The sequence below is a fragment of the Symphalangus syndactylus genome, chromosome 1, assembly GCF_028878055.3.
Source record: "Symphalangus syndactylus isolate Jambi chromosome 1, NHGRI_mSymSyn1-v2.1_pri, whole genome shotgun sequence".
NCBI lineage: Eukaryota > Metazoa > Chordata > Mammalia > Primates > Hylobatidae > Symphalangus > Symphalangus syndactylus.
In genome coordinates, this window is record NC_072423.2 from 95,072,621 (window position 1) to 95,100,477 (window position 27,857).

A 27,857-nucleotide genomic window follows, 5' to 3' on the forward strand; every position below is an offset into this window, starting at 1 on the left:
ACGGGCCATGCCCGGCCGGCCCTAAGCGCGGGCCGGGGGGCGTCCCCTTGCGCCCGGGCCCCGCGCTGGCGCCCCCCGGGCCGCCGCCCGGCGCGGGGGCCATGGCGTTCACCTTCGCCGCGTTCTGCTACATGCTCACCCTGGTGCTGTGCGCCTCCCTCATCTTCTTTGTCATCTGGCACGTAAGGCCGGGCTGGGGCTGGGGGCGGGGTGGGGGGCAGGGGCCACGCGGAGCTGGAGGGACCCAGGGCGGGTGGTCTCAGAGCCCAGGGGAAACTTGCTATCCCCCAGCCGTTGGCTTGTCGGCTTCGCCCCTATTAACACCCCCCATGGTCGGCTTTCTTCCTGGGGCCCCCCTTCCTCCGCCGCCCCCGCCTGTCTGTGTGTATGTCAGTCGGTCCCTGACCCCCTCCTCTGCCCTCGTCCTCTGCCCCATGCAGCCCGTGAGGTGGGGAGTGGAATTTCTGGAATTTTTGCTCCTTTATTTTCTTCTACGTCCCCCCCCCCCCACACCATCCAGCCGCCTCCATTAGTCCGTCGGGCAGTTTGTCTGTCTGCTGCCCCCCCCTCCTTTGTGGGTTTTTCCAGCCAGAGTGATGGAGCTGGTTGCTACGGCAACTGCATCTGTTTACAGGACCCACAGATCTCAGAGCCCATTAACCCTTTGCCTTCCCCGCCCCCTCCCTGACCAAGCAGCAGTTGGCTCTCATCAGCTCCCAGAGACCTAGCCCCCACCACCGGCTCACCTTGGGTTTCCCTACCCCTCCTGTTGGGGGCTTCCCAGCCCCCCAGGTTTCCTCTCCATTTTCCAGCTTCCCTCCTCTTCCTGTTCCCCTTCCCCTTTGTCTCACATACCCCTTGGTCTGTCCCTCACCCTGGCCTAGCCTCACACCTGGTTCTTCAAAATGTCCATTCCTTATCCTGCATCCGACCCATCGCTTCCCCCAGGCTCCCTCCTCCTCCCCTCCCAGCCCCTCTCCTCCAGGGCCTCCTCTGCCTGGCTCCCTTCCCCTCACTACAGAACTATCAATCAGCCTCCAGCTGGTTGTTGGGGGGCCCCTGGCCCCACTTTACTGCCCTCCCTCCCCACCCCCACCCAAACCCCGTGCCTGTCTCTGTAACAGCCTGCCCAGCTCGGCCCTGGCCGGCTCAGCCCAGCATCCTCTGCTCACACCTCCCGCGCACACCTCCCTGATTGTCATTCCCTTTCGGGGGTCCTCTTATCCCTCCCTCGATCCCATTTCCCATAGCCCTTCCCTCCTTCCTCCCGGTGCCTCACCTGCTTCTTTCCCGGGCTCCCCACTTCCTCTCTCCTTTCTCTTCCTGGGACCTGCCGCCTGCTCCGTGGTTCCCCCTGCGCTCCCTTTGCCATCCCCTGACACCTTGCTCTTTGACATCGGGATTCCATAGACTGACTGAACACCTACTGTGTGAGGAGTGAGCCCCCACAGGCACCTCAGCACTGTCACTCCCTGGCCTGGCTCTGCTCTCTCTCTGGGTCTTGGTTGCTTTGTGTTTCCCCCCCTCCCCCGCACCCCGAGTTACTCTATTTTTCTTTCTGTGGGGTAGGGGCAGGAGGGCTAGGGTTCTAAGGATTGGAGGGAGCTGGCGGCCGCAGGCTAGGGAATGCAGAGCTGACCAGCTCCTGGGAGAAGGGCTCCTGAAATTCAAGAAGCCCCTTTTTGGGGCCTTACCCACCCAGGGCCTTCCCACAGCCCCTGTAGGGTCCCTGTCCTCAGGGGATTCTCAGCAGTTTATCCACCACGCCTGCATTGATGCTTCCCAAAGATCAGGCTCTGGGTGGCTTTGAGGGGGTCAAGGATGAATAAAACCCAGACTTTGCCCTTGTGGAGTGCTCAGGCTGGGAGGAAAGGCCCAAGCTTTGAAGAAATGTCTTTGTTCATTCAACAGATATTGATTGAGCACCTGTGTGAGGTACTCTTGTCCACTCAGCCATTTAGCTGGACAATCTTAGCAAGTCATTTGTCCCGAGTCTGGTTCCTCGCCGGCAAAGTGGGCCTGTGCACATCAGAGCACCTAGTGCGGTCTGCTGGGTGGTAGGGGGATAGGAGGTGTGGTCCTCAGTCCACAGCTGCTAAGAACTAGACTCTTACAGGGCAGGACCCCAGATCCCACTTCAGGCCCTCAGCCCAGGCCCCAGTGTTCCTAGGCAACCCTGGCGGTGAGTGACGCGTGTCAGCTGTCACCATGGGGGATTGTTTGTTCCGGGGGGCTGAGTCAGCGCCAAGCAGGCTGGGGGGTGGGAGGCGCGACGCCCGCCGCCTGCTGGTGGTGCCAGCTCTGGGGCACAGACGGCACCCTTCTGCTCCCTGTGGACCCTGTTGCTGTGCGTGCCAAGCGGCGGCTGCCCAGAGTCAATGGGGAGCTGGGCAGGGGCGGGGGTGATCCAGATGGCCCCAGCTCCCTCCAGGAAGTCCATGTTCTTTCTCTCTGAGCCGTCTGGGGTCTGGGATGCGTGGGGGTGGTGGGCCTGCTGCCTCATCCTGGGGCTGGAGCTGACGGGAGGGGACCCCAGCAGGCTCCTCTGCCAGCCCATTTCCCCCAAGTCACCTGTCAGCTCCTTCCAGGCCCATCCCATCATCCCCTCAAACACTTGCTCCCCTAGAGAGTTTCCACCCATGAGGACACTGTCTGTCAGACACCCCAACACCTGAAGCCACCTTAGACTTCTGCCTTCACTTCTCGGCCATTTGAACCCTCTGGAGTCTGGCTCCTAAAGAGCTGTAGAATCCCATACATGCCTTCCGTCTCCACTACAACTCTCCTCACTCAGACCACCATCAGCCCTGCCCCTAACCCTCCAAACCGTCCCCTTGCTGGTCTGGCCTGAGTATGACACAGTGGTTAGGAATTTTAACTCTGGAGTCACACTGGGTTAGAATCCACTAACCAGCCGTGTGGCCCTGGACAAGTCACTTAACCTTCCCCAGTTTCCTCATCTGCAAAACAGACATGAAAATGAAACTAGTACCTAAGTCATTAGGTTGTAAGAATTAAATGAGTTAATCCACATACCGGCCAGCAGAAGCACCACTTAGATCTCAGCTGTGACTGTCATTGAGCTCGGATTTCCTGCCCCACCAATCCTGAGACGTGGACCAATCCTAAGACATGGACCTGACCACCCCACTCTGCTGCTGTGTACTCTTCAATGCCTCCCCCCAATATTTTTGTGTTAAAGTCCAAAATCCTGGTCTGGCCTCGCAGGGCACCCATGTCTGGCTCTGCTGAACTCTCCAACTCCTCTTTCACCACTCTCTTTTCTTCCTGCTCGCTGCGCTGTCATGCCAGCCCCATGAAACCCACAGCCTCCAGAATGTCTCCTGACCTTTCACCCCTCTGCCATTGCACCTTCTACTGCTTGGACTGCATTTCCCCCATTTGCTCACCAACACCTACTCCGAGTCGAGCCTGAACTCCCTCACCCCCCACACAGGGTTAAGCGCCCACCTCAGGTCCTCCCTGTACCCCAAACCCTGATCACCTGGAAGGTAGAGTGATCATCCCTCTGGGCCTGGGTTCCTCCCGGGCAGATGCTGCATCCCAGGCCTCTGGAGCCCCAGTGCTCCGCACAGGGCCTGAGACGGGGCAGGACAGACACGAGGCCATGTCTCGGGATGTTTTGGAAGGGGGTGTAGTGGACATGGGCCTGAACTGGGCATCCAGACGCTAGGGTTCCATTCTGGACTGTTGTAATGACCTTGGACCAGGCCCTGCCCCTCCCTGGGCCTCGGTTTCTCCACCTTTGCAACAAGCTCCACCTGGCTGGTCCTCTTCAGTAAACTATCCCATAGAAGGACTTGAGGGGAGGACATAAGCTGCTGCCCCAACCCTGACGGGCACACGCCCCTCCCCCAGATCATAGCCTTTGATGAGCTGCGGACCGACTTCAAGAACCCCATCGACCAGGGGAACCCTGCGCGGGCAGTAAGTGATACATGTGCTGTGCCGAGGTGTGTCCGTCCGTCTGTCTTTCCATCTGTCGTGAGCTGGGGGTGGGAGACGGGAAGACGGGGGTGGGGTGGGGGGCCATACCCCCTTCCTCTCTGTCTCCGCCCCCAGCAAACACCCGGCGCGGGCTCAGGGCTGAGTTCCTCCTGGCGGGGCGGTGGTTGCCAGGCTCTGGGCCGTTGCCATGGAGACGCGGGTGAAGGCCCCTCCATGGTGACGGTCTCCATGGGGACGGCGCGGCTGCTTCCCGGCCGCGCCGACAGTGCCGCAGAGACCGCTCTGGCGCCCCCTGGCGGCCACATGCGGGGCGGTGGAAGCTGATCCAGTACCTGCTTCTCCGCCTCCCCCATCGCGGCCTTTTCCTTCCCCCAACAGCGCGAGCGTTTAAAAAACATCGAACGCATCTGCTGCCTCCTGAGGAAGGTCAGTGTCAGGGCTGGGGGCAGGAGGCTCCTAGCCCAGCGCTGCCCCCACTGTCTGTGGCCCAGAACCAGGCCTTCCCCTGCTTTGGGCCTGTTTGATCCACTCTACTTGGGAGGGAGTGGGAAGCCAGAGGCCTTTTAATCCCCAGAGGTCACAGTGGGTGGGCACCTCCCAAACCCCAGCTCCTCTCTGTGCCCTTGAAGCCTGGGTCTGTCATAGCACCAGGCTGCTGACCTCTCACCCTCACTCCCCCAGCTGGTGGTCCCAGAATATTCCATCCACGGCCTCTTCTGTCTGATGTTTCTGTGTGCAGCAGAGTGGGTGACCCTGGGCCTCAACATCCCCCTCCTCTTCTACCACCTCTGGAGGTGAGGGTAGCAGCTGCCTTGGGGAGGCTGAGATGGGGATCACGGGCAGGATGGGGGTGGGAGCCCTGATGGCAGACACTCAAGCCCCTGTCTGCCTCAGGTACTTCCACCGTCCTGCAGATGGCTCTGAGGTCATGTATGATGCGGTCTCCATCATGAATGCTGACATTCTCAACTACTGCCAGAAGGAGTCCTGGTGCAAACTTGCCTTCTACCTGCTCTCCTTCTTCTATTACCTGTACAGGTGAGGCCTTGCCCACGGCAGTCAGAACTCAGGGAAGGGATGTCCCAGCATCACGCTTCCAATCCCAAGTTCCTGCTTTTTGCCCTTGAGGACTGAGGGCAGCCCAGGGTGTGGCCAGGTGGGCATCTGGGTGGCTGTGTGTGTGCAGGGCTAGGCTCACTGGCTCATCTTCCCACAGTATGGTTTATACGTTGGTGAGTTTCTAAGGGGGAAGCCGGCCAGGGAGCGAGCCCAGAACGGACCGGACGCCTGTGCACCCCCAGCCCTGCCCCTTGGCCGCAGAGGCCTCAGCCCTGGGGAGGGAGGGGGCACTGGTGCCCCCAGCCTCTCCAACCCCCAAACTGCTGCTGCGGGGAACCACCCCCCCCCCGCCTTCAGAGCCCTCCCCCTTGGACTAGAGCGGCTGGGCAGAGCTCGAAACAGGGGCAGGGGCTCCTCTGCCAGCCTGTGAGCATGGCAGTCATTCCTGGAAGGGGCAGGACCTCCGAACTTGTCCATTTCGGGGGAAACTTGGGCCCTGCCAAGGGGCAGAGCTTGACCCTGGAAATTCTGGGCCACCCCCTCCACCCCCACCCTGAGGCTCCCCCTGCAGGTGGGGGGGTACCCACACCGGGAATGAGCAGGCTCAGCAGGGGGGCAGCCCCACCCCTAGTCTGCCCTCCCCTCTCCCCTAGGCTCTTTCTCCAGCCCTGTCTCCATCTGCCCCAACCCCAGCCCACCTTGTCTCTTGGACCTATTTTCTATGTCGCCTGGAGGAGTCCGGCACCCCCTCCCCGGCCATTTGTGACAAAACATGAATAAACTACTGCAAATATGTGGGCCCCGGTTCTGCTCCTGGAAAGCTTGAAGAGGAGATGGGGGCTGATTACAGGGACTGTATAGGGGGCAGCCCTAAGCTGAATCCCCAGCCTGGCTTGTCTCACCCCACTAGCCCACAGACCCTGCTGGAGCCCCCCAGAGGGATCAGAGGCCTTCCAGGTCCCCTCAGCAGCCTCCTTCCATCTTCTCTTTCCCAGCTGAGGCTGCTGAAACCCTTACAAGGCAGTATCAAGGTCACCAAAGTCATGAAGCCCTCCCTGGGTCCACCTTCTTCCTAGACAGCCCCAAGCCTGGTCCCCTGGGCAATATAGAGGCCCAGAGGTATCTGTAGCTCCCCATCAGGCCCCAGGAACAAGGGCCAGACAAAGTCAAGGAAATCAAATCTTCAATGAATGAAAAACTCAGTGCCATCTGGGGCCAGGGGGTCACCGGACCAGGTGGAAAGTCAGCCAGTATATGATGAGGGGCTGGAAGGCTGCAGCTCCCAGAGTCAGGTAGAGCTGGAGACGCTGCCGGGGGACAGGGCCCCCCATGCTGTCGGGGCCCAGGGCTGCTGTCCGCAAAGAGCGCACCTGGAAGAAAGGAGAGCTGAAGCCTGGCCAGGAGGGGGAGGTTTGCCCTCAAGTGAAGGCAGGGGAATGGGGGGCGCGCCAGACTCACAATGAAGTACATGAGTGCCGATGAGGTCCAGGCCAGCGCCACGTAGTAGCCATCGCTGCCGAACAGCAGCCCCGTGAGCACACTAAGGATCATTCTGGAGGTGGGAGGAGGAAAGGGTTGGTGACCCCCAAGGGTCTAGGCCTGAGATTGGCCCTACCCCCAATGCCCAGAGCCCAGCTAGACCCCACCTCCCACAGCGCCTTTTACTCTCAATCTGTCCCCACAGGGACCCAGACCCCAAAGGGATATGGAAGGCCCAGGACTCAGCCCCAGGACCTGGATCTGAGACCCCCTTCTCTCCCCAAGACTCTCGCAGAGTGACTCTCAACACCTCCCCAACCTCTGCATGGCACGCAGGTCCTCAGGAGACTGCTGGAGACAGCTGCTCCCTCTCAACAGAGCAGTGCTAGAGGTCACTGGTGGCCGAGACATATCCAGGGTCACAGTTTGAGGCTACAGCTATGCAGGCCCAGACCCAAGGCTACCTCCCCCTGGCCCACAAGTGCTCACCCCACATATTTGTAGCCACTGTAGGCCAGCAGGTGAAAGGTGCTCAGGTCACTGCGCACGGTGGCCAGGTAGAGGCCCAGGAGCAGGGCCAGCACCTCCATCACCACCCACACCAGCGCCGTGCTTGCACACAGGCCCAGCACCTCCGGGGAGAACCTGCGCCAAAGCAGGGGTGGCTCAGAGCCAGGCATCCTGAGGCAGGGGTGAGGAAGATAGACTGGGGCAACAGAGGGTGAGCTGGGGACCACCACATATGCCCTAGGGAGGTTGGGGGAAGAGCTCACAGGGAGGGGAGGGTAAGGGAGGGGTTTGGCACTGACCTTTTCTGAATGCCCAGTGCCATCCCAGCCAGGAGCACGTAAGTAATGAAGGCCATCGCTGCCAAGTGCCAGAGAGATGCGATCAGCTTGGCTTCCTCCATCAGAGCTGCCTTACTAGGCATTCGGGTTCACTGACACGTCCCATACTTCCTTCTCTGCATAGCCCAGCATGGCCTGACCTCCACATTCTGCTCCCGAATGCCCTGACTGGGGTGCCTGTCTCCGATCAGCTCTCTCCCACTGTGTAAATGCCACCTGACCCTTCTTCCAGGACCACAAGCCACCTTTCCTTACCCTGTGCTGGGAAGCTCATCAGTTTTCTGCTGCATCTCAGAAACTGTATCGTGGGCCAAGGCCATTGTTCCGCCTATACAGGGACCAAACTGGTTTCTGGCAAGACCAGAATGCAGGTTCAGTGGACACCCATGCTGTCCTGAGTCTGGGGCCATGGAGATGACCTCACCGCAGTCAGCAATTCTAAGTCTCAGCATTGGCTAGGGCTCTGGCTGCCCAACAATGCAGGGAACTCCAACTTTAACTTTGGGCAGTATTCATAAAAGCTCAGAGCCACTGGGAGCCGGGCATTAGTAGCAGTTTTAACTCTGTCTTCTGCCCCGCTTAAAGCACTAGAATTGGCTGGGCACAGTAGCTCATGCCTATAATCCCAGCACTTTGGGAGGCCAAGGCAGGCAGCTCACTTGAGCCCAGGAGTTCAAGACCAGCCTGGGCAACATGGCAAAACCCTGTCTCTACTAAAAATACAAAAATTAGCTGGGCCTGATGGCAGGCGCCTGTAGCCTGCAGTCCCAGCTGCTCAGGAGACTAAGGCAGGAGGATCGCCACCTGAGCCTGAGAGGCAGAGGTTGCAGTGAGCCAAGACCACACCACTGTACTCCAGACTGGGTAACAGAGTGAGACCCTGTCTCAAAAGAAGAAAAAAAAAAAAAAGCACTGACATGACCACCAGCGGGGAGTGTCTGGAGTTCTGGAGTCAGGAAATCAGCTGTACCACCTGTCAACTCTGAGGCCTCAATGATACTGAAGGTCCTCTGAGGCTTGGCTTCAACATGTAAAATGGGGATGCCAGTTCCAGCCTTACACGGTGGCTATGATGGGCACACGTGATGAAGGATGGAAGCCCCTGTGCTGCCCAGCACACCTAGGCTGGCTGCCTGCCCTCAGTCCCACTGGCTGCCCTCACTGGAAGCTCATCTGCGGGCTGGTCCCTGCACACTCACTCACCCTGGGTGTCCACGATGGGCCTGGCCCTGTGCAGCCAACAGGACAGAGAAGAGTCACCTGTACATGTGGGCAGCCTGAAAAATGCCATGTGGACAGGCAGTTGTGGGAACCCAGAAGGGAGCCACCACTTGCTCAGGGGGTCAGGAAAGGCTTCTTGGAAGAAGGGATAACAGAGCACGCCTTGGAGGACAAGCAATAACGATGATAAGAGTTAATGTTTCCTACGTCCTTCCTGTGTGCCAGGTGAGGTGCTGAGCAAACATCACCTTGCTGAATCTCTCCAACAGTCCTTTGAGGTAGGGACTACATTAGTCCTGTTTCACCGAAAAGTACAAATAACCAGCCTGAAGTCCCACAGCTGGAATCTGCAAAGCCAGGTCTAAACCCAGAGCTCCAGGCTGGGGAGGGATATAGTCCAAATCAAGGGACAGGAAGGTCTCAAAAGGGTGTCCTGGGGACACTGAAGGCACATTCAGGAAGCTCCTTACTGGTCACCCTGCACTGCCTGCCTGGTGTCTTGCAACTGCCACACATACACAAAGCACCAAGAACAGATGCTGACTCAGTAGCTGAGCCTCTCTTCCCATTCATCCCTCAAGGCACAAGTCCCCCTCGACCCCATCCCACCATGTTCCCCAGCCCAGGTTGGAGACTCACTGGGGATATAGAGGTCAGGGGCGTTGAGGTCTTGCCGAGGGGGCAGAGGAACATCACGACTGTACTGCACTTCCCAGTTCTGGCAGTGGCAGCAGCGGCCACATCAGGAGAGGAAAAAGAGAAAAGAGGAGAGAAGGGGGTTGAGGTCTGGGGGCCAGACTCGGGCAGAATGAGGAAGGCCCACCAGCTCCCTTGGTAGGAAGCTCACCTGGTGTGTGTAGGGGAAGACCAGCAGCCCTAGCTTCTTGGCCACGTAGGCTGTGTCCACAGCAAAAAAATACTTGAGTTTGCTCACAGACACAAAACGGTGCAGCTGGGAGGGGAGAGAGGAGGCTGTGGGCAAGCCGCACCCCAGGCCTCAGGGTGCCCCTCTGTGTGCTCCATCCCTGAGAGCACTGTGAGGAATCGGGTGGAATCCCATGACGCCCCAGCCCTAGCCAAAAATTCTGCCACCCGTGCCCCGGGGGCAGGTCACACCTCCTTGTGCACCATGTCCTTCCCATGGGATGCGATGGAGCTGCCATAGGCCATAGCCACATTGGCCATTGGGTCCCCAAGCAAGTGGTTGACACTGAAGGCCACGTCTGCTCCTGAGGCTGGGTATCCCCCGGGCTGGCTGGAATAACCACCGCTTGTGTCATCGAAGAGGGGAGGGGGATCCGGGGCTGCCCGGGCCCTGTGCTTGGAGCCTGTGGGTTTGGAGGTATCAGAATAGATGACATAAATTCCAAGCATGAGCGCAAACCACCGCCCCCTCCCTGGCTGGACAGCCCTGCACGGGTCTTGCAGGCACCGATCAGTGAGGGGACCCCAAATTGGGTGAGGGGGAGCTAACTGAGAAAAAACTTTGATGACGGATCCTTTGCGAGAAATCCGTTGCTAAATGTAGGCAAAGGAAGAGCTGAGGCAGCGCCTAGAACTGGTTGCCCACTCGGGGTTTCTGAAGGCCTCTCATTGGAAGTGACCTCTGAACTGAGCCACAGTGAGTAGAAGTTTGCTAGGTGAGAATAACTGGGAGGGCATCCTTCCGTGAGCAAAGCGGGGAGAAGCGACAGCTGGCTACCCGGAGGCCCTGGACAGTGCTCAGAGACCTCCCCAGGTTCACAACAGTCAAAGGAGTTTCTGGAGGCGGAGGCGGACCCCGTTTTTGCCCGACTCCGGCATAGGATTCCCAGCTGTGCTACCACCGCCCGGTCTCAGGACTGGGCCGAGAGGGCGAAGTCCGGGACGTGTTGGAGTGTTGCGAGGGGCAGGAACCCGAGTGACACCCCCGCCCTGGGCAGCGGTCCCAGTCGCTATCTCCCTCGGGGTGAGCGGGCCGCGCCGCCGACTCCCCCCGCCGGCCGCGCCGCGCCCCGCCCGCGCCCCACGCACCGTGGGCTCCGTAGCCCGAGTGATAAGCCATGGCCGCGACGCTCGCTCTCCCCGAGGGCCCGCTGCGCCGCCTCGTGGGTACGAATACTAATGAGGCAGCTGCTCCGCGCCCAGGGTACCGACCGAGGCCACCCGGCCGCGCAACACGTCCCCCACCTCGCCGGTCTCGGCCACCATGTCCGTGGCGTCATCCCCCGCGCCTGCCATTGGCTCTTCGGCGGCGCCGGCTCGCCCCTCCCCTCTCCCAATTGGCCACTGACGAGCTCTGCCCTGAGCGGATTCGGCAGAAGGCAACATCCGGGTGAGGGATAGGCGGAGCCACTTGCGGTGCCTGGGATTGGATCACGGGCTTGCCAGTTCACGGTGGGAACAGCCAATAGAAGAGTTAAGGAAGAAGGTGGGCGAGAATTATTTGCGCGCCTGCGGAGTGAGGCACTTGACGTACCCTGCCACGACTACACCAGGGAGCCGAGAGGTAACCTGCGGCCGGAGTCAGGAACAAAGCTTCCTTGGTGGGACGTACTCCGGGAGGGAATGGGGCGGTCGAGCTCCAACCAAGCCCTGCCCTTCGGGGCGCCTGTTCCTCCCTCTCTGGGCTTGTTTTCCTCCCCCGTCACCTACACTTCACCCAATCTTGGAACGGAGCCCTGGCAGCCCCGGAGGTGGTGGTGGGAGTCCGGACCTATCAGTGACAGAGCTGCCAAGCAAGCCCCAGGATGCTGACTCCTCCCGCCTCCCACTCCTCTTCTCCGCGCGGGTGCTGTCCGTCGTCCGGTGCTGAAAATGCCCTCCCGCCTCTGCCGCCATCCTGTAGACTCCCGGGGGCCTGCGGATGGGAAGATTTGGGGTGCGAGCGCGTGGCCGCACGCACACATACACGCATACTGCAAAACTGGGGCCCAGAGGATCCGAAGTCTGAGAGATTGGGTGGTATAGGTGGGGCAGGATCCTGCCTCGGGCATGTCTCATAGACTCTCCCGTAGTCCAGCAGATTTGGGGGCAGAGGTGTGCTGATATGCGTCCTGAAGCTGCAGCCTAAACTCCTGAGTCATCGCGGGGCCTGTGGTCTTCTCGAAGTGAGGCCCCCAAGCCTCACTTGTAGTCCCGGGGGTTCCTTTCTCTCCACCTAGGTTCTGATCACTCCCACCCCCGCGGAGACAGTCTTCGGGGGCCTCCCTCTCACAGACCTTCAGCCACCGCTTTCTAGAGAGCATGAGCAGGTTCTCTGCGACCTCTCTAATTAGCTACCAGGTATCCAGTTACACCAGATGACCTTCCTGCTCCCCAAACTCAGCCCACGTGGTCTGATTGCAGTGCCATTGCCCAGAGGTCCCCTCCACCTGGGATGCCCTTCCCCCTCATATCCACTTGTCCATAAGCCTAGTTATCTTTAAGAGCCAGTTCATCTCGTGCCTCTCAGAGGGACAAAGGGAACAGAGACCTGACCTGGTCAGGGGTGGAGGTCATAGGCTGGGTTCTAGGCCCCCTCTGGGTGCACCCAATTTGCCCTGCATGTAAGTTCCATGAGGACAGGCCCTGTTGTCATTTTCCACTTCCACCCTTGTCTTCCCAGTGCCAAGCACAATACTTGCATATAGAAGACACCTAATAAACATCTGTGTCCAAGAAATACATAATAAATAGACAAAACCCTGGACCAGTCCTTTCCTGTGTCCACATCTCAGTTACCTAATCTTTAAGTGGGTAAGGATGTTTAATTGAATGGTCTTTGAGTTGCTGTTTGCCTGAACACACGCACATACTCAATGAATTAACCCACCAGTATTGCAGCTCATTTTCTGCCCAGATTGTCTGATTTGGGAGCAAAGCTAGACCCAGGCTCAGATGTGAAGATCTGAGGCCCTGAAGGGCTAGGAGGTAGCACTGGGGCCACGTGTACCTGGGAGGGGGTCATCTAATGCAAGTCAGTTCCCATGTCACTGCAGGGCACAATGGATGCTTGTGAACTGAATCCAAAACCTTTCTATGTCTTTTCTTTCTTTCTTTCTTTCTTTCTTTCTTTCTTTCTTTCTTTCTTTCTTTCTTTCCTTCTTTCTTTCTTTCTTTCTTTTCTTTCCTTCTTTCTTTCTTTCTTTTCTTTCTTTCCTTCTTTCTTTCCTCCTCCTCCTCCTCTTCCTCTTCCTCCTCCTCCTCCTTCTTCTTCTTCTTCTTCTTCTTCAAGACGGGGTCTTACTCTGTCACACAGGCTGAAGTACAGGGCATGATGGATGCTTGTAAACTGAATCCAAAACCTTTCTATGTCCTTTCTTTCTTTCTTTTTCTTTTTCTTTCTTTCTTTTTTCGTTCTTTCTCCTTCTTCTTCTTCTCCTTCTCCTTCTCTTTCTCCTTCTCCTTCTAGACAGGGTCTCACTTTGTCACGCAGCTGGAGAACAGTGGTGCAAACACAGCTCACTGCAGCCTCTTACTCTCAGACTCAATTGATCCGATCCTCCTGTCTTAGCCTCCCGAGTAGCTGGGAATACAGGTGCACACCACACCATCATGCCCAGCTCATTTTTTAATTTTTTGTATAGGCAGGGTTTCACCATGTTTCCAAGGCTGCTGGAATTCCTGGGCTCCAGTGATCCTCCCACCTCGGTCTCCCAAAGTGCTGGGATTACAGGCATGAGCCATTCAGTCCAGCTTCTATCCCCATTTCTCAGATGGGAAAACTGAGGTTGAGAGTGGAGCATGCTGGCCCAAGGTCACGCGGCCTAGGGTCCCTTGTGTCCTGGCCCCAGCCTGCCTGTCCTAAGCTGAGCCCAGCACCCCTGCCCAGCCAGTGAGACTCACCACGCTTTTCTCAGCTGTAACTACCCTCTTCTCCAAGTGAGGCTTCAGGGATGGGATCTGGGTGGGCTTAACTCTGGGCCTACTCCTTAGAGATGGGACCCTGCGAGCGCCCACCCACCTTGGAGATTCTCCTTCCTCGAGGGTTTTACAGCCCAGGAAGCTCAGGCGCCAGAGGGTTAGACCAGCTCAAGGTCGCGAGCGCGAGCGCGGCCGGAGGAGAACCCAGGGGTCCAGCCGCCCAGCGGGGGCTTCTCGGGGGCGGGCGGAGCGCCCGCGGTGCCAGGCGCTGCCGGCGGCGCCGCCGGTGCCGCGGGGGCGGGGTCAGCGGAGGGCGGGGCGCCGGGCACCCGGGCCGCCAACGCTGCTGCCGCCGCAGCCGCTGCCGCGGCGCTTGGGCTCGAGCTCCGCGCACTCCCTCCGCGGCCGCTGAGCCGAGCGGACGCCCCCGGGGGCCGCGCCGCAGCCCTCCGTGCTCCCCCCTATCATGCCCGGTGCTCGGGCTGGGGCCGCCCAAGCAGCCAGGACACCATGCCCGAGGACGGCGGTGGCGATGGCGGGGAGGTGCCCGCGCTCATCCCGGACGGCGAGCCGCTGCGGGAAGAGGTACCGGCGCGGGGGGGGCCGGAGCCGGGCCTGGGGCGGCGTGAGAGGGACCAGTGCAGAAGGCGACCCCAACAGAGGGGCTGAGGAGGGAAGTCCCAGAGCCCTTACGGCCAATGACGTCATTGGGGTCACCTGCGCCCTGCCAGGGGTCCAGGGGCCCGCGTTGGGGGTAGGGGTGGGGCGGCTGAACAGCAATATACGGGGCGACTTCCGCCCCCGGCGCCCCCTCATCCAGCCTCGCCCGTCTTGTGACGTCAGCGCCTGGCCCCCACGCGTCCCAGTGCCGCAGCGCAGCGGGGGATGCTGCCCCCACCCCCAGGGCCGCGGGGTCAGGTCCCCAGCCCGGCCCAGCCGCTCACGAGGTGTCCGGGCAGCGCCTGCAATGCAGCAGCAGTCGCAGAGCCTAGAGGGGAGGAGGGGAAGAGGAAGGGAGGCGCCTGGGTACCCCTTCTCCTTGTCCTCGAGGTGAGGATTGAGGGCCCATTCTGCTGGCTGGGACCCCCGACGGCCCCTCCTCAGCCCTAGCCAGGAAGGTCTGCAGGACCTGGGGCCCCGGGTGATGTGTGGGGTGATAGGGTGGTGAGTGGGGCTGTGTGTGCATTTGGGTGAATGTAGCCTGCTTCTGTGTGTGTGTTGTGTGGGTGTGTGAATTGGATGTGTGTGCCCTGTAGTCAGGTGAGGGGCGAATGTGTGCCTGGCTCCGGTTGTCACCCAGTGGTCTAGGTGTGTGCATGTGAGTGAGTCCCGTTGTGGGCGGGTCTCTCCCTGTGGAGTCTGAGGAGCATGGGGGTCAGTTTGCAGTGGGGGGTGGGGAGATGTGCACTGTGGTCAGGTGAAGGTCTGGTATGTCTCTGGGCTTCACTGCGTGTGCAACGTGTATGTGCACGTGTGTGTCCTGTGGTGGATGGGTATGTGGTGTGTGTGTGTGTGTTTGTGTGTGTGTGTGTGTGTGTATGTGTATGTGTACCATGCTACGATTCTGGGAGTCTGTGCCCTGGGGACAGGCGAGGATCTGGAGTTTCCTGGGTGACAGGCAGTGTGGCCCTCCATGGTGGGTGGGTCTGTGAGGAGCATGTGTTGGAGAGGCGTGGACAAGTGTGTGTGCACCTGACAGGCCTTGCAGGTCAGGTGGCGCTGTGCTCCCGTGCTGAGTGATGGGGACAGGCTGTATCTGGGCTGGGCTGGGGGGTGGTTCCTCTCCTCTTGGGCCTCTAGAGGCCTGGTAGGTCTGGGGTAGGAGAGGTGGCCCCTAACCCCTCTTTTGTTGTTTCCACTTTTTTCCTCCCCTTTTTACCCTTCCCCTCTCCCCACTTTATCCCTACCTGCCTCTCTCTCCATGGGCACCTGAGGGTGATGTGGCTAGGCTGGCAGCCCTGCCAGGGAGGGTGTGGCAAGCCCTCTGCTGCCCAGTAGCTGTGTCCCACCCCCTTGCTCAGCACAGATGGGGAGTGGAGGATGGCCCTCCATCTGCTCCCCACCCCAAGACTCGCACTTCCCCCGTTCTTGAGGCTCCCTCTTTCTTGTCAACTCAAAAGCCTCTGCCGAGACTTCTGAGTCCCTGTGGAACAAGGGACCAGAGGGAGTCTCAGGGTAATGGTGATCATATTTATTCCCATGGCCAGACCCTGTGCTCACATCTTCACACATATGATCTTGTTGAATCCTCACAATAGACCCAGTTTACAGATGAGGAAATTGAGGTCCAGAGAGGATGAGGGACCTGCCCAAGTCATACAGTAAGTGGTGGAGCCAGCACTGGCTCCTGGGCAGTGGAACTCCAAATCCCATGCTGTTTACACCTCAGACCCCTTCCACCCTGGCTTCCCAGACCAACAGGACCAAGAATCAAGGCCCAGAGAGGGCAGAGATATAGCCAAGTCCACACAGCAAATCAGGGCAGAGCCAGGACTAGAACCCACAATAGCCAGTGTAAGGATCCATCCCTCCTGGCTGAGGTGGGCCTGTTGTGTCCTGTGTGCGGTTGGCCGAGTGCTAGCAGGGCACAGTGGAGGATGGGTTTGGGGCAGCGAGTCCTGGGTTTGAATCTGCAGCGCCACTGTGAGTGAGCTGGAAATGTGAAGCCTGGAGCAAGCCGCTCATCCCTCTAAGCCTCAGTTTCCTCCTCTGTAAAATGGGGCTCACGGTATCACCTCCCTCAGCCGGGTTAAGCAAAGTGGCAGGCCCCACTGATGGCCCCACCTGACACAGACTTCCCTTTCTCTGCCCACCTGCAGCAGCGGCCCCTGAAACAGTCCCTGGGAAGCTCTCTGTGCCGCGAGTCGCACTGGAAGTGCCTGCTCCTCACGCTGCTCATCCACGCCTGCGGGGCCGTGGTGGCCTGGTGTCGCCTGGCCACAGTGCCGCGGCTGGTCCTGGGGCCCGAGGCCGCCTTGGCCCGGGGAGCCGGGGGCCCGCCACCGACCTACCCGGCCAGCCCCTGCTCCGATGGCTACCTGTACATCCCGCTGGCCTTCGTCTCCCTCCTCTACCTCCTCTACCTGGCTGAGTGCTGGCACTGTCACGTGCGGTCCTGCCAGGCGCCACGCACCGACGCCCACACGGTGCTGGCGCTGATCCGCCGGCTGCAGCAGGCGCCGCCGTGCGTCTGGTGGAAGGCCACCAGCTATCACTACGTGCGGCGCACCCGCCAGATCACGCGCTACCGCAACGGCGACGCCTACACCACCACACAGGTGTACCATGAGCGCGCCGACAGCCGCACGGCCCGCGGCGAGTTTGACTACTCGGCGCACGGCGTCCGCGACGTCTCCAAGGAGCTGGTGGGGCTGGCGGAGCACGCGGCCACGCGGCTGCGCTTCACCAAGTGCTTCAGCTTCGGCAGCGCGGAGGCCGAGGCCTCGTACCTCACGCAGCGGGCGCGCTTCTTCAGCGCCAACGAGGGCCTGGACGACTACCTGGAGGCGCGCGAGGGCATGCACCTGAAGGACGTGGACTTCCGCGAGTCGCTCATGGTCTTCGCCGACCCCCGCAGCCCACCCTGGTACGCGCGCGCCTGGGTCTTCTGGCTCGTGTCGGCGGCCACGCTGTCGTGGCCCCTGCGCGTCGTGGCCGCCTATGGCACGGCTCACGTGCACTACCAGGTGGAGAAGCTCTTTGGCGCTAGCTCGCCCCCACCGGGGGCCGTGCCCAGCGGGCCCCCGTTGTCCCGCGTGGCCACAGTGGACTTCACCGAGCTCGAGTGGCACATCTGCTCCAACCGGCAGCTGGTGCCCAGCTACTCGGAGGCCGTGGTCATGGGAGCGGGCTCGGGCGCCTACCTCAGAGGCTGCCAGCGCTGCCGCCGCTCCGTCAGCAGCAACTCGCTGCCCCCCGCCCGGCCCAGCGGGCCCCGCCTGCCCTTCAGCCGCAGCCGCCTCTCGCTGGGTGCTGGCGGCCGGGCCACACCAGGGGTCTTCCGCAGCCTGAGCGGGGGGCCGCTGGGGCGCCGTGGAGAGGACACGGAACCCCTTGAGAGCCCGCCCTGCTATGAGGACGCCCTCTACTTCCCGGTGCTCATTGTCCACGGAGACAGCGGCTGCCAGGGGGATGGGCAGGGTGCGCTCTGAGACCCCCACGGCCCCCAGAGTGGCCCCCTCCCCACCATTCCACCATGGGCTTAGATGCCCGAGTGATTGTTGTCCAAAACAGGCGGGAAAACAGACCAGCCACACACAAGGGGCAGGGGTGAGGGTGGGGGTGGGGGTCCTTAAACAGACTGAAATGCAGTGACCTGTGGTCATTTTGGAGGAAATGGAAGCCACCTAAGTGGAGCCTAAGAATCGCCCCCAGCATGGCTTCACCCCCCACCCACCCCCATGGCCGATGATCTGGCCTGAAGGCCTCTCACAAAGGGCAGGAGAAGAAGCTTCCAGAAAGGCTGGGATGGAGGAGGAGTCCTGCGGCCAGCTGTTGCCTGCAGCAGAGGCTGCCTGTGGACACTTCCCTGCCGGGGCTGAGGCCATGCTGGGAGCCCCCCTAGTGACGCAGAAGCACAAATTGGAGGGTTGGGGCCATGCCCAGCCAGGTTGGCTTCCCTGGGGCTGAAGAGCTGGCTGTGGTGGCACCACGGCCTTGGCCCTGCTACTCACCCAACATTCCCATCCTGCCCTGATAGGCCCCTCTCCCTGCCTGCCCTCTCGCCCACTGCTCAGGGCCAGTCACTGATCGGACCTAGCCGTGCCGTTCCTCCACTGGGAGCCTGGTTCTTGGAGCACAGCCTTGCCCCATCCACCCATACTGTTTCCCCTGGTGCCCACCGCACCCTCCCCCCACGTTCAGCTACCCCTACAACCTGGGGTTCCTTCTCAGGGCCTCACCTGGTCCCCATATCCCCTGGCCTCTGCTCCTGCCTCCCAAAGTCCATGTCTGCCTCCATCAGCCACACACACGCAGGGATGCCCGTTCTTTGCCCTCCCAGACTTATCTACTCTTCACTTTCCTCATGATCCGTGGGGCCCAGGCCTAGAGGGCATCCGAGGGGCCGGGCCTCGGCCACAGCCTCTTGGATGATGTCCTTGCTCCACCACGCAGGCCCTTGCTTCTCCCATCAACGAGTCTTGGCCCAGGGGACACTGACCCCCAGGGAGGGGAGAGGAGTTCCTTCTCTTTCAACGAGGGCTTCCACGCCCTCTAAGGGGTGGTGGGGAAGGGAGGAGGCTGAGAAGATGCAGATTAAATAAAGGTATGGAATGGAAGGCCTGTGCATTCCTGGGTCGTGGGTCTAAGCCCTCCACTGCAAGCATTATGGGCCCCTGTGGTTCAGGGCACGATGAGGGGTTCTGGGAAGGGACTCAGAATTGGGCTCCAGTGTTCCCAGGAACCAAGTAAGCGGAGGAGAGGAAACCTCCCCTGCGTAGCCTGGGGCCTCTGAGACTCAAGTGTGAGTCGCTCTGAGCACCTGGCTCCCCTGACTCTGGTATCTGGGCCTGGGTCACTGCTAAGGCATTGTCAAGGTGGCCCTTCTTCCAGCTCAGTGGGGCATTCCGTTCTGCTGCTGGGCATGCTGAGGGCTAAGGGAGTGGTGGCCGGTCCCCAAAGTGGGGAGAAAGAGCTATGGTCTGTGACTCGAGTTCAGTGTCCCCCAGCGGCTACTGACATTATCAGTCTGAGGGAAAGGGCATGAAGCAGGTCAGAGGACACAAAGCTGGAAAGGGCAGCCCCAAACCGGGGCAGGCTGGCATGGAATCCAAAGGCAGAGAAAACATCAGGGAAAAGGAAGGTCCTGACTCCCTGATGGAGCTCTGAAAGATTCCTGGACGTGGCATTGTCACATGTGCAGCAGTAAAGGGCAAGGGCAGTGGGCTAAGGGGCAAGCGTGCATGGAATCCAGCCTACAGGCCACTCCCCAAACTCTGGCATGGAGCTACATCCACTTGGAGAAGGGGGACCCTTTTCCCTTTCACGCAAAGATGGCGTAAGGGCTAGTGGTGACCCGGGAAGGGTGCTGAGAATGGGTGGATTTCCCTAAGCAAAGACAGGGCAGGCGGCGTCTTGGACAGACAAAGGCCTGGCTGCTGGGCATGAGCTGAGGTGTGACGAGGAGAGAGATAGAAGCAAGAAGCCATGGAAGGCTTTGCTGCAGCTTCCATGCCAAATCCTAGAATTTGTCCTTAAACTGGAGCAAACTGGAGCAAACTGGGCAATCTGGAAGCATGGAAGGGGGTTGGGCAGGGACATGATACAGTCAAGGCTGCATTTTAGGATATTTAGCAAAAGCTACCTGCTGGCTCTGTGGGGAGGGTGGAGTGAAAGACTAGAGTTCTCCCTGTGCGTTAACCCACAGCCTCTCTTCTTTGGGTGTGAAATCAGTTCCTCGTTCAGAAGCAAATTAGGTGGAAAACTCTATGGTGCCCAAACGTTCAACAAGGCCGCAGAGGGTGGCCGGGCACAGTGGCTCATGCCTGTAATTCCAGCACTTTCGGAGGCTGGGGCAGGCAGATCATTTGAGGTCAGGAGTTCAAGACCAGCCTGGCTAAAATGGTGAGACCCCCTACCCCGTCTCTACAAAAAATACAAAAATTAGCTAGGTGTGGTGGCGGGCACCTGTGACAGCTACTCAGGAGGCTGAGGCAGGAGAATCGCTTGAACCCGAGAGGCAGAGGATGCGGTGAGCTGAAATTGCGCCACTGCACTCCACCTGAGACTCTGTCTCAAAAAAAAAAAAAAAGGCTCCAGCATGTAGGGAGGCCAGCATGCTGGTTTCAGCTCCTTGCCATGGGAAAGACACTTTTTCCACCATTCTGCTCTAACACCATAGCCAACAACTGCCCACTGGCCACTATCCATTCTCCTCCCTTCCCCAAAAACAGAACCCCAGTTTTGCTGCAGATGGCAATGTGCCCAGCTAAAAGGCAACATTTCCAGCCTTCCTGGCATATATGGTATGACTGTGTGGCTGAATTCTAGGATATTAGATATAAACAGAAGGTGCTGGAAGGGGTCTCCAAGAATGCCCCTTGAATAGAAGCAGTATTGGTGAAGGCCATTTTTGTCCTCTCTGCTTCAGCCTGCATTCAGCCTTGGATGCATATGTGATAGCTGGAACACCAGCAGCTATCTTGGAGCAGGAAGTGACTTTGAAAATTGTAGCCACATGCTGAAGATAGCAGGGCAACAATTTAAAAGATCCTGGGCTTCTGATGACACCATGCAAGTTTCCATATCATCCCTTGGGTTGCCTACCTCCAGACTTCAATGAGAAAGAGAAATAAACTGTAAGTCTGCTTAAGCCCATTTTTTTTTTTTGTCTCTGTTACCAGCAGCTTTTACTAATTATCTACTGCTACATAACAAATTATCCTAACCCTAGTGGCTTAAAAGAGCAATAATTATTATGCTGTCTCCTGGCTTCTGTGGGTCAAGAACTCAAATAGGACACAATGGGGATGGCTTCTATGCTCCATGACATTCAGGGCCTCTGCTGAAAGACTCAAAAGCTGGGGCTTGAATCATCTGAATGCTCATTCACTCACATGTCTGGCAGTTGTTGCTGGCTGAGGGCTGAGGGCTGAGAGCCTAACTAGGGCTGCTGGTGGGAACACCCACACAGATCCTCTCCAAGCGGCTTGACCTTCTTCATAACATGGTGGCTAGGTTCCAAGAACAAGTGTACCGAGAGGGTGAAAGCTGTATTGCGCTTTATGATCTAGCCTCCGAAGTCACATGGCATCACTTCTGCCCCTTTCCATCGGTCAAGGCTACTATGAAGGTCCACTCAGTTTCAAGGGGAGGGAATATAGGATCTCATCTCTCTGTGGAGGCTTGTCAATGTCACATTGTTAGAAAAGCATGTGGGATGGGAGATGTATTAGTGGCCATCTTCAAAAATGCAATCGACCACTGAGCCAAATGCCATTTGCCATTCCTAACTGATTGATACCTGTGAAGTGATCTGCAAAATGAACACCAAGCTCTTTATAGTGCTTGTTTAAGGGAGGAAGGTGGTGGCATGTCAGATATGGGCCTACTCCAGGCAGAGTGAGCTGCTCAGATCATTTATGGGGACCTTCAGGCCTATGGTAGATTAAATATGGCCACAAATTCTTTGCCACTCCTCTCCTCAAGAGGTGGAATCAGGCCGGGCGCAGTGGCTCACGCCTGTAATCCCAGCACTTTGGGAGGCCGAGGCAGGTGGATCACTTGAGGTCAGGAGTTCAAGACCAGCCTGGCCAACATGATGAAACCCCGTCTCTACTAAAACTACAAAAATTAGCCGGGCGTGGTGGTGTGCACCTGTAGTCCCAGCTACCCAGGAAGCTGAGACAGGAGAATCACTTGAACCCAGGAGGCAGAGGTTGCAGTGAGATGAGATCACGCCACTGCACTCCAGGCTGGGCAACAGAGCAATGCTCCGTCTCACAAAAAAAAAAAAAAAAAAAAAAAAAGAAAAGAAAAGAAGTAGAATCTGTTCCCCCTTTAAATCTGGGCTGGACTTGTGATTTGTTGTGACCGGTCAGATGTGAGGGAAGAGATGTTAGCCCACTTCAGAGGCTAGGCCTCAAGGACTCTTGTAGCTTCCACCTTTGCCCTCTTGCAATCCTGAGACCACCATCTGTAAAGATGTCCAGCCAAGCCTCCTGACAGATTTGAGGCTGCATGGAGAACTGAGGCCCCCAGCCAAGAGCCAGCATCAGCTCCAGATATGGGATGACTGAGGCCATCTTAGACACTGTAGCCCCAGTTGAGCCACAGATGACAGGAGCCTCAGGAGTGACCCAAGGTGAGACCAGCAGATGAACTACCAAGCTGATCCCAGCCCAGACTGCTGTCCTATAGAATGGGGGGAAATAAATCCTTGTTTTAATCCACTACATTTTGGAGTGATTTGTCACATGTTACATGATCACTGTCACAAGGCTCTAAACCCACCTGCACCTCATGAGGGATGGCACTGGGCCTGCACAGCCAGGAAGAGGAGGGACCCAGAAACCCCAGTGTTTGATGGACAGCTCTCAGCTCACGATCTCCTGATGGGAGACAGGGTGGCCACGTGTTCAGACTCTCTTGGAGTCAACATCAAGCCAGGGTGTTCTGTTCTAAACCGTTCTCAAGAGGAGAATTCATGCCTGAGGAGGGGTGCAAAGCCTGGCTCCCAAACCCCAGTGGCCTCTGCCTCTGCTCTCTCCTGACATGGGCTACCCACAGCATGGCAGGAACAGAACCTGTAATTTCCACCCCTACCACCACTGCTTCTCTCTGTCTTCCATCTCAGGAAATAGAGCTACCATTCAGCCAGTTGCCTAAGCCAGGCACCTGCACGGCAAGCCTCTTCTTTTTTTTTTTTGAGACGCAGTCTCGCTCTGTCACGCAGGCTGGAATGCAGTGGCCAATCTCGGCTCACTGCAAGCTCCACCTCCCAGGTTCATGTTCACGCCATTCTCCTGCCTCAGCCTCCCGAATAGCTCGGGCTGCGGGTGCCCACCACCATGCCCAGCTAATTTTTTGTATTTTTAGTAGAGACGAGGTTTCACTGTGTTAGCCAGGATGGTCTTGATCTCCTGACCTTGTGATCTGCCCGCCTTGGCCTCCCAAAGTGCTGGGATTACAGGCGTGAACCACCGTGCCCGGCCGCCTCTTTTTTTTTTTTTTTTTGGGATGGAGTCTCGCTGTCACCCGGGCTAGAGTGCAGTGGCGTGATCTCAGCTCACTGCAATCTCCGCCTCCCGGGTTCAAGCGATTCTCCTGCCTCAGCCACCTGAGTAGCTGAGATTACAGGCGCATGCCACCATGCCCGGCTAAGTTTTGTATTTTTAGTAGAGACAAGGTTTCACCATGTTGGTCAGGCTGGTCTCAAACTGCTGACCTCGTGATCTGCCCACCTCAGGCCCCCAAAGTGCTGAGATTACAGGCGTGAGCCACCCGGCCCAGCTGTCTCTTCTTTTTTTTTTGAGACCAAGCCTCACTCTGTCACCCAGGCTGGAGTGCTGTGGCGTGATCTCCATTCACTGCAGCAACCTCCGCCTCCAGGGTTCAAGCGATTCTCCAGCCTCAGCCTCCCGAGTAGCTGGGATTACAGGCACCCGCCACCACACCCATCTAATTTTTGTATTTTTAGTAGAGATGAGGTTCCTCCATGTCGGCCAGGCTGGTCTTGAACTCCTAACCTCAGGTGATCTGCCTGCCTCAGCCTCCCAAAGTGCTGGGGTTACAGGCATGAGCCACCACCCCTGGCCTGTTCTTTCTTTAAAACTTTGTATTATGTAAAATTTCAGCTTGTAATCCCAGCATTTTGGGAGGCTGAGGTGAGACGATCACTTGAGCTTGGGAGTTTGAAGCCAGCCTGGGCAAGATAGTGAGAGCCCATCTCTACCAAAAATTTAACAATTGGCCAGGTGTGTTGGAGCTCACCTGTAGTTCCAGCTACTCAGAAGGCTGAGGTGGGATGATCGCTTGAGCTGGGAGGTCAAGAGGTCAAGGCTGCAGTGAGCCATGATTATGCCACTGCACTCCAACTTGGGTGACAGAGCAAGACTCTAGTCTCAAAATTGGCTAGTTCTCAGTAACCCATGGTCATAGTCCAAAAGATAGATGTATTTTTCTTTTTTCTTTTTCTTTTTTTTTTTTTTTGAGACGGAGTCTCACTCTGTCGCCCAGGCTGGAATCCAGTGGTGCAATCTCAGCTCACTGCAGCCTCCGCCTCCTGGGTTCAAGTGATTCTTCTGCCTCAGCCTCCCGAGTAGCTGGGATTACAGGTGTGTGCCGCCACGCCCGACTAATTTTTTGTATTTTTGGTAGAGATGGAGTTTCACCGTGTTAGCCAGGATGGTCTCGATCTCCTGACCTCATGAGCCACCCACCTCGGCCTCCCAAAGTGCTGGGATTACAGGCATGAGCCACCATGCCTGGCCATAGATGTATTTTAATTCTCTTTTTAAAAAACATATAAAATAAAACAGACCAAAATACAAATACTTTTTTCAGTAGAATAGTTTCAATTTATGTGTTATAAAAGCACAATACAGGCTGGGCGCTATGGCTCATGCCTATAATCCTAGCACTTTGGGAGGCCAAGGTAGGCGGATCACTTGAGGTCAGGAGTTCAAGACCAGCCTGGCCAACAGGGCAAAACCTCGTCTGTACAAAAAATACACAAATTAGCTGGGCGTGGTGGTACACGCCTGTAGTTCCAGCTACTTGGGAGGCTGAGGTAGGAGGATCGCCTGAGTTTGGGAGGTCGAGGCTGCAGTGAGCCATGATTGTACCACTACACTCCAACCTGGGTGACAGAGTGAGACCCTATCTCAAAAGAAAAAAGCACGATACATTACAAAAGACAATAACATTGTGCTATAAAAGACTGCAAAAGTGGGCCAGGTGTGGTGACTCACGCCTGTAATCCTAGAACTTTGGGAGGCCGAGGTGGGCAGATCACCTGAGGTCAGGGGTTCAAGACCAGTCTGGCCAACATGGTGAAACCCTGTCTCTACTAAAAATACAAAAATTAGTCGGGGGTCGTGGTGCGCGCATGCCTGTAATCCCAGCTACTGGGAGGCTGAGGCAGGAGAATTGCTGGAACCCAGGAGGCAGAGGCTGCCGTGAGCCGAGATCGTGCCACTGCACTCCAGCCTGGGCTGGGCAACAGAGCGAGCCCATCTCAAAAAAAAAAAAAAAAAAAGAAAGAAAAGAAAAAAAAAAGACTGCCAAAAGTATAGAGACTATTTTAATAAAGATCAACTTCCGGTTGGGCATGGTGGCGCATGGCTATAATCCCAGCATTTGGGGAGGCCAAGGCCAAAGGATTGCTTGAGGCCAGGATTTCCAGACCAGTCTGGGCAGCATACCGAAACCCCTATCTCTAGTTAAATTAAGTTAAAAAAATGTTTTTTGAGACAGGATCTCACTCTGTCACCCAGGCTGGAGTTCAGTGCTGTGATCACGGCTCACTGCAGCCTTGACCTCCCAGGCCCAAGTGATCCTCCTTCCTCAGCCTCCTGAGTAGCTGGGACTACAAGCATGCACCACCACGTTTTTCATTTGTTTTATTTTAAGAGACAGGGTCTCACTATGTTACCCAGACTGGTCTCAAATTCCTGGGCTCAAATGATTCTCTTGCCTCAGCCTCCCCAAGTGCTGGGATTATAGGCGTGAGCCACCTCGCCCAGCCTAATTTTAAAAAGATCAAGTTCAAACCTCCATAATTAACTTCTGAGATGAAAACATAATCATGTAGAAACTCAAACAATGTGGACATATATGAAGTCAGGAGTAGGAGTGCCCTCTGTCGCTTTCCGAAGCCAAACTGGGAAACCATGGGTAGGAGTGCTAGGACTCCTTGTCATGCTTAAGGTGGTGGTGCTGGTGGTTTCTGGGACTCTCCCAGCAGAGGGGTATAATGGAAACTCAAATCTGACCTTGAACCTGGACCTCGGTTTTGAGCCCCAGATTCGGGTAGCCAGGTATCTTACCAAGCAGTCCACTTAGATAACTTCCCAACACCTCAAACTCAACATAGCCCAAGCTGACCATATCATCTATCTTCCCAAAGCACCTTTTTCACCTATGTCTCCATCTCCGTGCATGGCATTACCCAGGAGAGGACAGTTCTTCTCCTTCAATTCAGCCAGTCACTGAGTCCTGTTCAAATCTTCCTGCCGGCCACCCCTCAATGTTGCCATCTTCTCCTATTCCAACTCTGCCTCTGCCTAAGATCTCTTCTTGCCTGGGCAGTGCCCTAAGTGGTCTTATCATAAGTATACTTGCTGTTCTCCTATCTAGTTACTTTAGTATCCCTCATCCCTAGTGGAGTCTCTGAGGCATAGCAGGGTCTCAATTAATATTGAATAAATGAATGAACAGTTTATTATCTTAGTGTGCAGGGGGCTCCAGTGGCCTCTACCTGAAATAGCCCTTGGGTCAGAAGCCAATATGGGAACTCTGAGTGTAAGTTACCCTCTTAGGAACCAGGAAAATAGCCTAGGCAGGTGCTCTGTGGGCAAGTCCTGCAGTAAAACACCTGGGAGGGCAGAAAATTAAATCTACACTTTATTATTTGCCTATTAATGAGAGAAACTGCCACATAAAAGTTGCCCACCACTTTTTATCTAGCTGGTATTAAGACACAAGTGGCCGAGTGCGGTGGCTCATGCCTGTAATCCCAACACTTTGGGAGGCCAAGGCAGGAGGTTCACCTGAGGTCAGGAGTTCAAGACCAGCCTGCCCAACATGGTGAAACCCCCGTCTCTACTAAAAATACAAAAATTAGCCAGGTATGGTGGCAGGTGCCTGTAATCCCAGCTACTCGGGAGGTTGAGGCAGGAGAATTGCTTGAACCCAGAAGGTGGAGGTTGCAGTGTGCAAAGATCAGAGATGGAGTTTGCAGTGAGCCAAGATCACGCCATTACACTCCAGCCTGGGCGACAAGAGTGAAACTCCATCTCAAAAAAAAAGCCAAAACACAAGTACCTCTTTTCTGTACAAATACTTTTTTATTTAATTAATTAATGTTTTAGACACAAAGTCTTGCTATATTGCTTAGGCTGGCCTCAAACTCCTGGCCTCAAGCGATCCTCCTGTCTCAGCTTCCTAAAGTTCTGAGATCACAAGTGTGTGCCACTGTGCCTGGACAACAAGTATTTCTTTTCTTTTCTTTTTTTGAGACAGAGTCTCACTCTGTCGCCCAGGCTGGAATGCAGTGGTGCAATCTTGTCTCACCGCAATTTTGCCTCCCGGGTTCAAGAAATTCTCTCGCCTCAGCCTCCCAAGTAGCTGGGACTATGTGTGCCACCACGCCTGGATAATTTTTTGTATTTTTAGTAGAGACGGGGTTTCACCATGTTAGCCAGGATGGTCTCGATCTCTTGACCTCGGGTTCCACCTGCCTCAGCCTCCCAAAGTGCTGGGATCATAGGCGTGAGCCACCACGCCCGGCCGCCAACAAGTATTTCTTATGTTGTTTGGACCTAACTTTTTTTTTTTTTTTAAAGGCAGGGTCTCTCTCTGTTACCCAGGCTGGAATGCAGAGGCATAATCTCGACTCACTACAACCTCCACTTCCTGGGCTCAAGTGATCCTCCCACCTCAGCCTCCTGAGTAGCTAGAACCACAGATACATGCCACCACACTCTGCTAGTATTTTTGTATTTTTTTTTTTTTTTTTTTTTTAGAGACAGGACTTTGCCATGTTGCCTGGACTGGTCTCAAACTTCTGAGCTCAAGTGATCTGCCCGTCTCGGCCTTCCAAATTGCAGGCGTGAGCCACTGCATTATGAAATGGAACTGTGGAGTAATGCTTTCATGACATTCATAGGCCAAAAAATACCTAACAGCAGTTCGATAGTGTCATGAAAAAATTACTATGTTGTTGGACCTATTTATGAAATGAAACTGTTAGGTATTTTTCGGCCAATGGTGTCAGGAAAAAATTACTGAGACACC

General features: G+C 56.8%; 3 protein-coding genes across 6 annotated transcripts; 2 read left to right on the plus strand and 1 right to left on the minus strand.

Moving 5' to 3' along the window:
• The first annotated feature begins 55 nt into the window (after positions 1-55).
• On the plus strand, positions 56-5,821 carry CNIH2 (cornichon family AMPA receptor auxiliary protein 2). Of its 2 annotated transcripts, XM_055263435.2 has the most exons (6): positions 56-182; positions 3,880-3,948; positions 4,348-4,395; positions 4,651-4,763; positions 4,864-5,007; positions 5,186-5,821. In XM_055263435.2, exons 1-6 carry the CDS (start codon positions 102-104, stop codon positions 5,211-5,213), a joined length of 483 nt encoding a protein of 160 aa, XP_055119410.1. In that variant the 5' UTR covers positions 56-101; the 3' UTR covers positions 5,214-5,821. The 2 variants fall into 2 exon arrangements, with proteins under 2 accessions (XP_055119410.1, XP_055119498.1); XM_055263523.2 differs by lacking the exon at positions 4,348-4,395.
• A 173-nt stretch (positions 5,822-5,994) lies between these two features.
• Positions 5,995-10,851, minus strand: YIF1A (Yip1 interacting factor homolog A, membrane trafficking protein). 3 transcript variants are annotated; one of them, XM_055263303.2, is made up of 8 exons: positions 10,590-10,851; positions 9,693-9,904; positions 9,424-9,528; positions 9,216-9,294; positions 7,317-7,374; positions 6,997-7,152; positions 6,487-6,580; positions 6,195-6,398 (listed from the first exon to the last, which is right to left on the minus strand). In XM_055263303.2, the coding sequence occupies exons 1-8, from the start codon at positions 10,618-10,620 to the stop codon at positions 6,252-6,254; spliced, it is 882 nt and encodes a 293-aa protein (XP_055119278.1). In that variant the 5' UTR covers positions 10,621-10,851; the 3' UTR covers positions 6,195-6,251. The 3 variants fall into 3 exon arrangements, with proteins under 3 accessions (XP_063491705.1, XP_055119278.1, XP_055119349.1); XM_063635635.1 differs by having other exon boundaries at positions 5,995-6,580; positions 10,590-10,838; XM_055263374.2 differs by lacking the exon at positions 6,997-7,152 and having other exon boundaries at positions 10,590-10,829.
• Positions 10,852-13,738: 2,887 nt separating this feature from the next.
• Positions 13,739-18,679, plus strand: TMEM151A (transmembrane protein 151A). The gene is made up of 2 exons (XM_055263634.2): positions 13,739-13,985; positions 16,220-18,679. Exons 1-2 carry the CDS (start codon positions 13,911-13,913, stop codon positions 17,549-17,551), a joined length of 1,407 nt encoding a protein of 468 aa, XP_055119609.1. The 5' UTR covers positions 13,739-13,910; the 3' UTR covers positions 17,552-18,679.
• Positions 18,680-27,857: the final 9,178 nt, after the last annotated feature.

Bases quoted from the DNA above. Each gene is read 5' to 3' on its own strand.
- YIF1A (XM_063635635.1), bottom strand. From the start codon at position 10,620: ATGGCTTATCACTCGGGCTACGGAGCCCACG. The intron at 9,529-9,692 runs GTGTGACCTGCC...CTCCCCTCCCAG, and splicing joins AGGACATGGTGCACAAGGAG to CTGCACCGTTTTGTGTCTGT. The intron at 6,581-6,996 runs GTGAGCACTTGT...TCCCACCTCCAG, and splicing joins AGTGGCTACAAATATGTGGG to AATGATCCTTAGTGTGCTCA.
- CNIH2 (XM_055263435.2), top strand. From the start codon at position 102: ATGGCGTTCACCTTCGCCGCGTTCTGCTACATGCTCACCCTGGTGCTG. The intron at 4,396-4,650 runs GTCAGTGTCAGG...TCACTCCCCCAG, and splicing joins TCTGCTGCCTCCTGAGGAAG to CTGGTGGTCCCAGAATATTC. The intron at 4,764-4,863 runs GTGAGGGTAGCA...TGTCTGCCTCAG, and splicing joins CTCTTCTACCACCTCTGGAG to GTACTTCCACCGTCCTGCAG.
- TMEM151A (XM_055263634.2), top strand. From the start codon at position 13,911: ATGCCCGAGGACGGCGGTGGCGATGGCGGGGAGGTGCCCGCGCTCATC. The intron at 13,986-16,219 runs GTACCGGCGCGG...GCCCACCTGCAG, and splicing joins GCGAGCCGCTGCGGGAAGAG to CAGCGGCCCCTGAAACAGTC.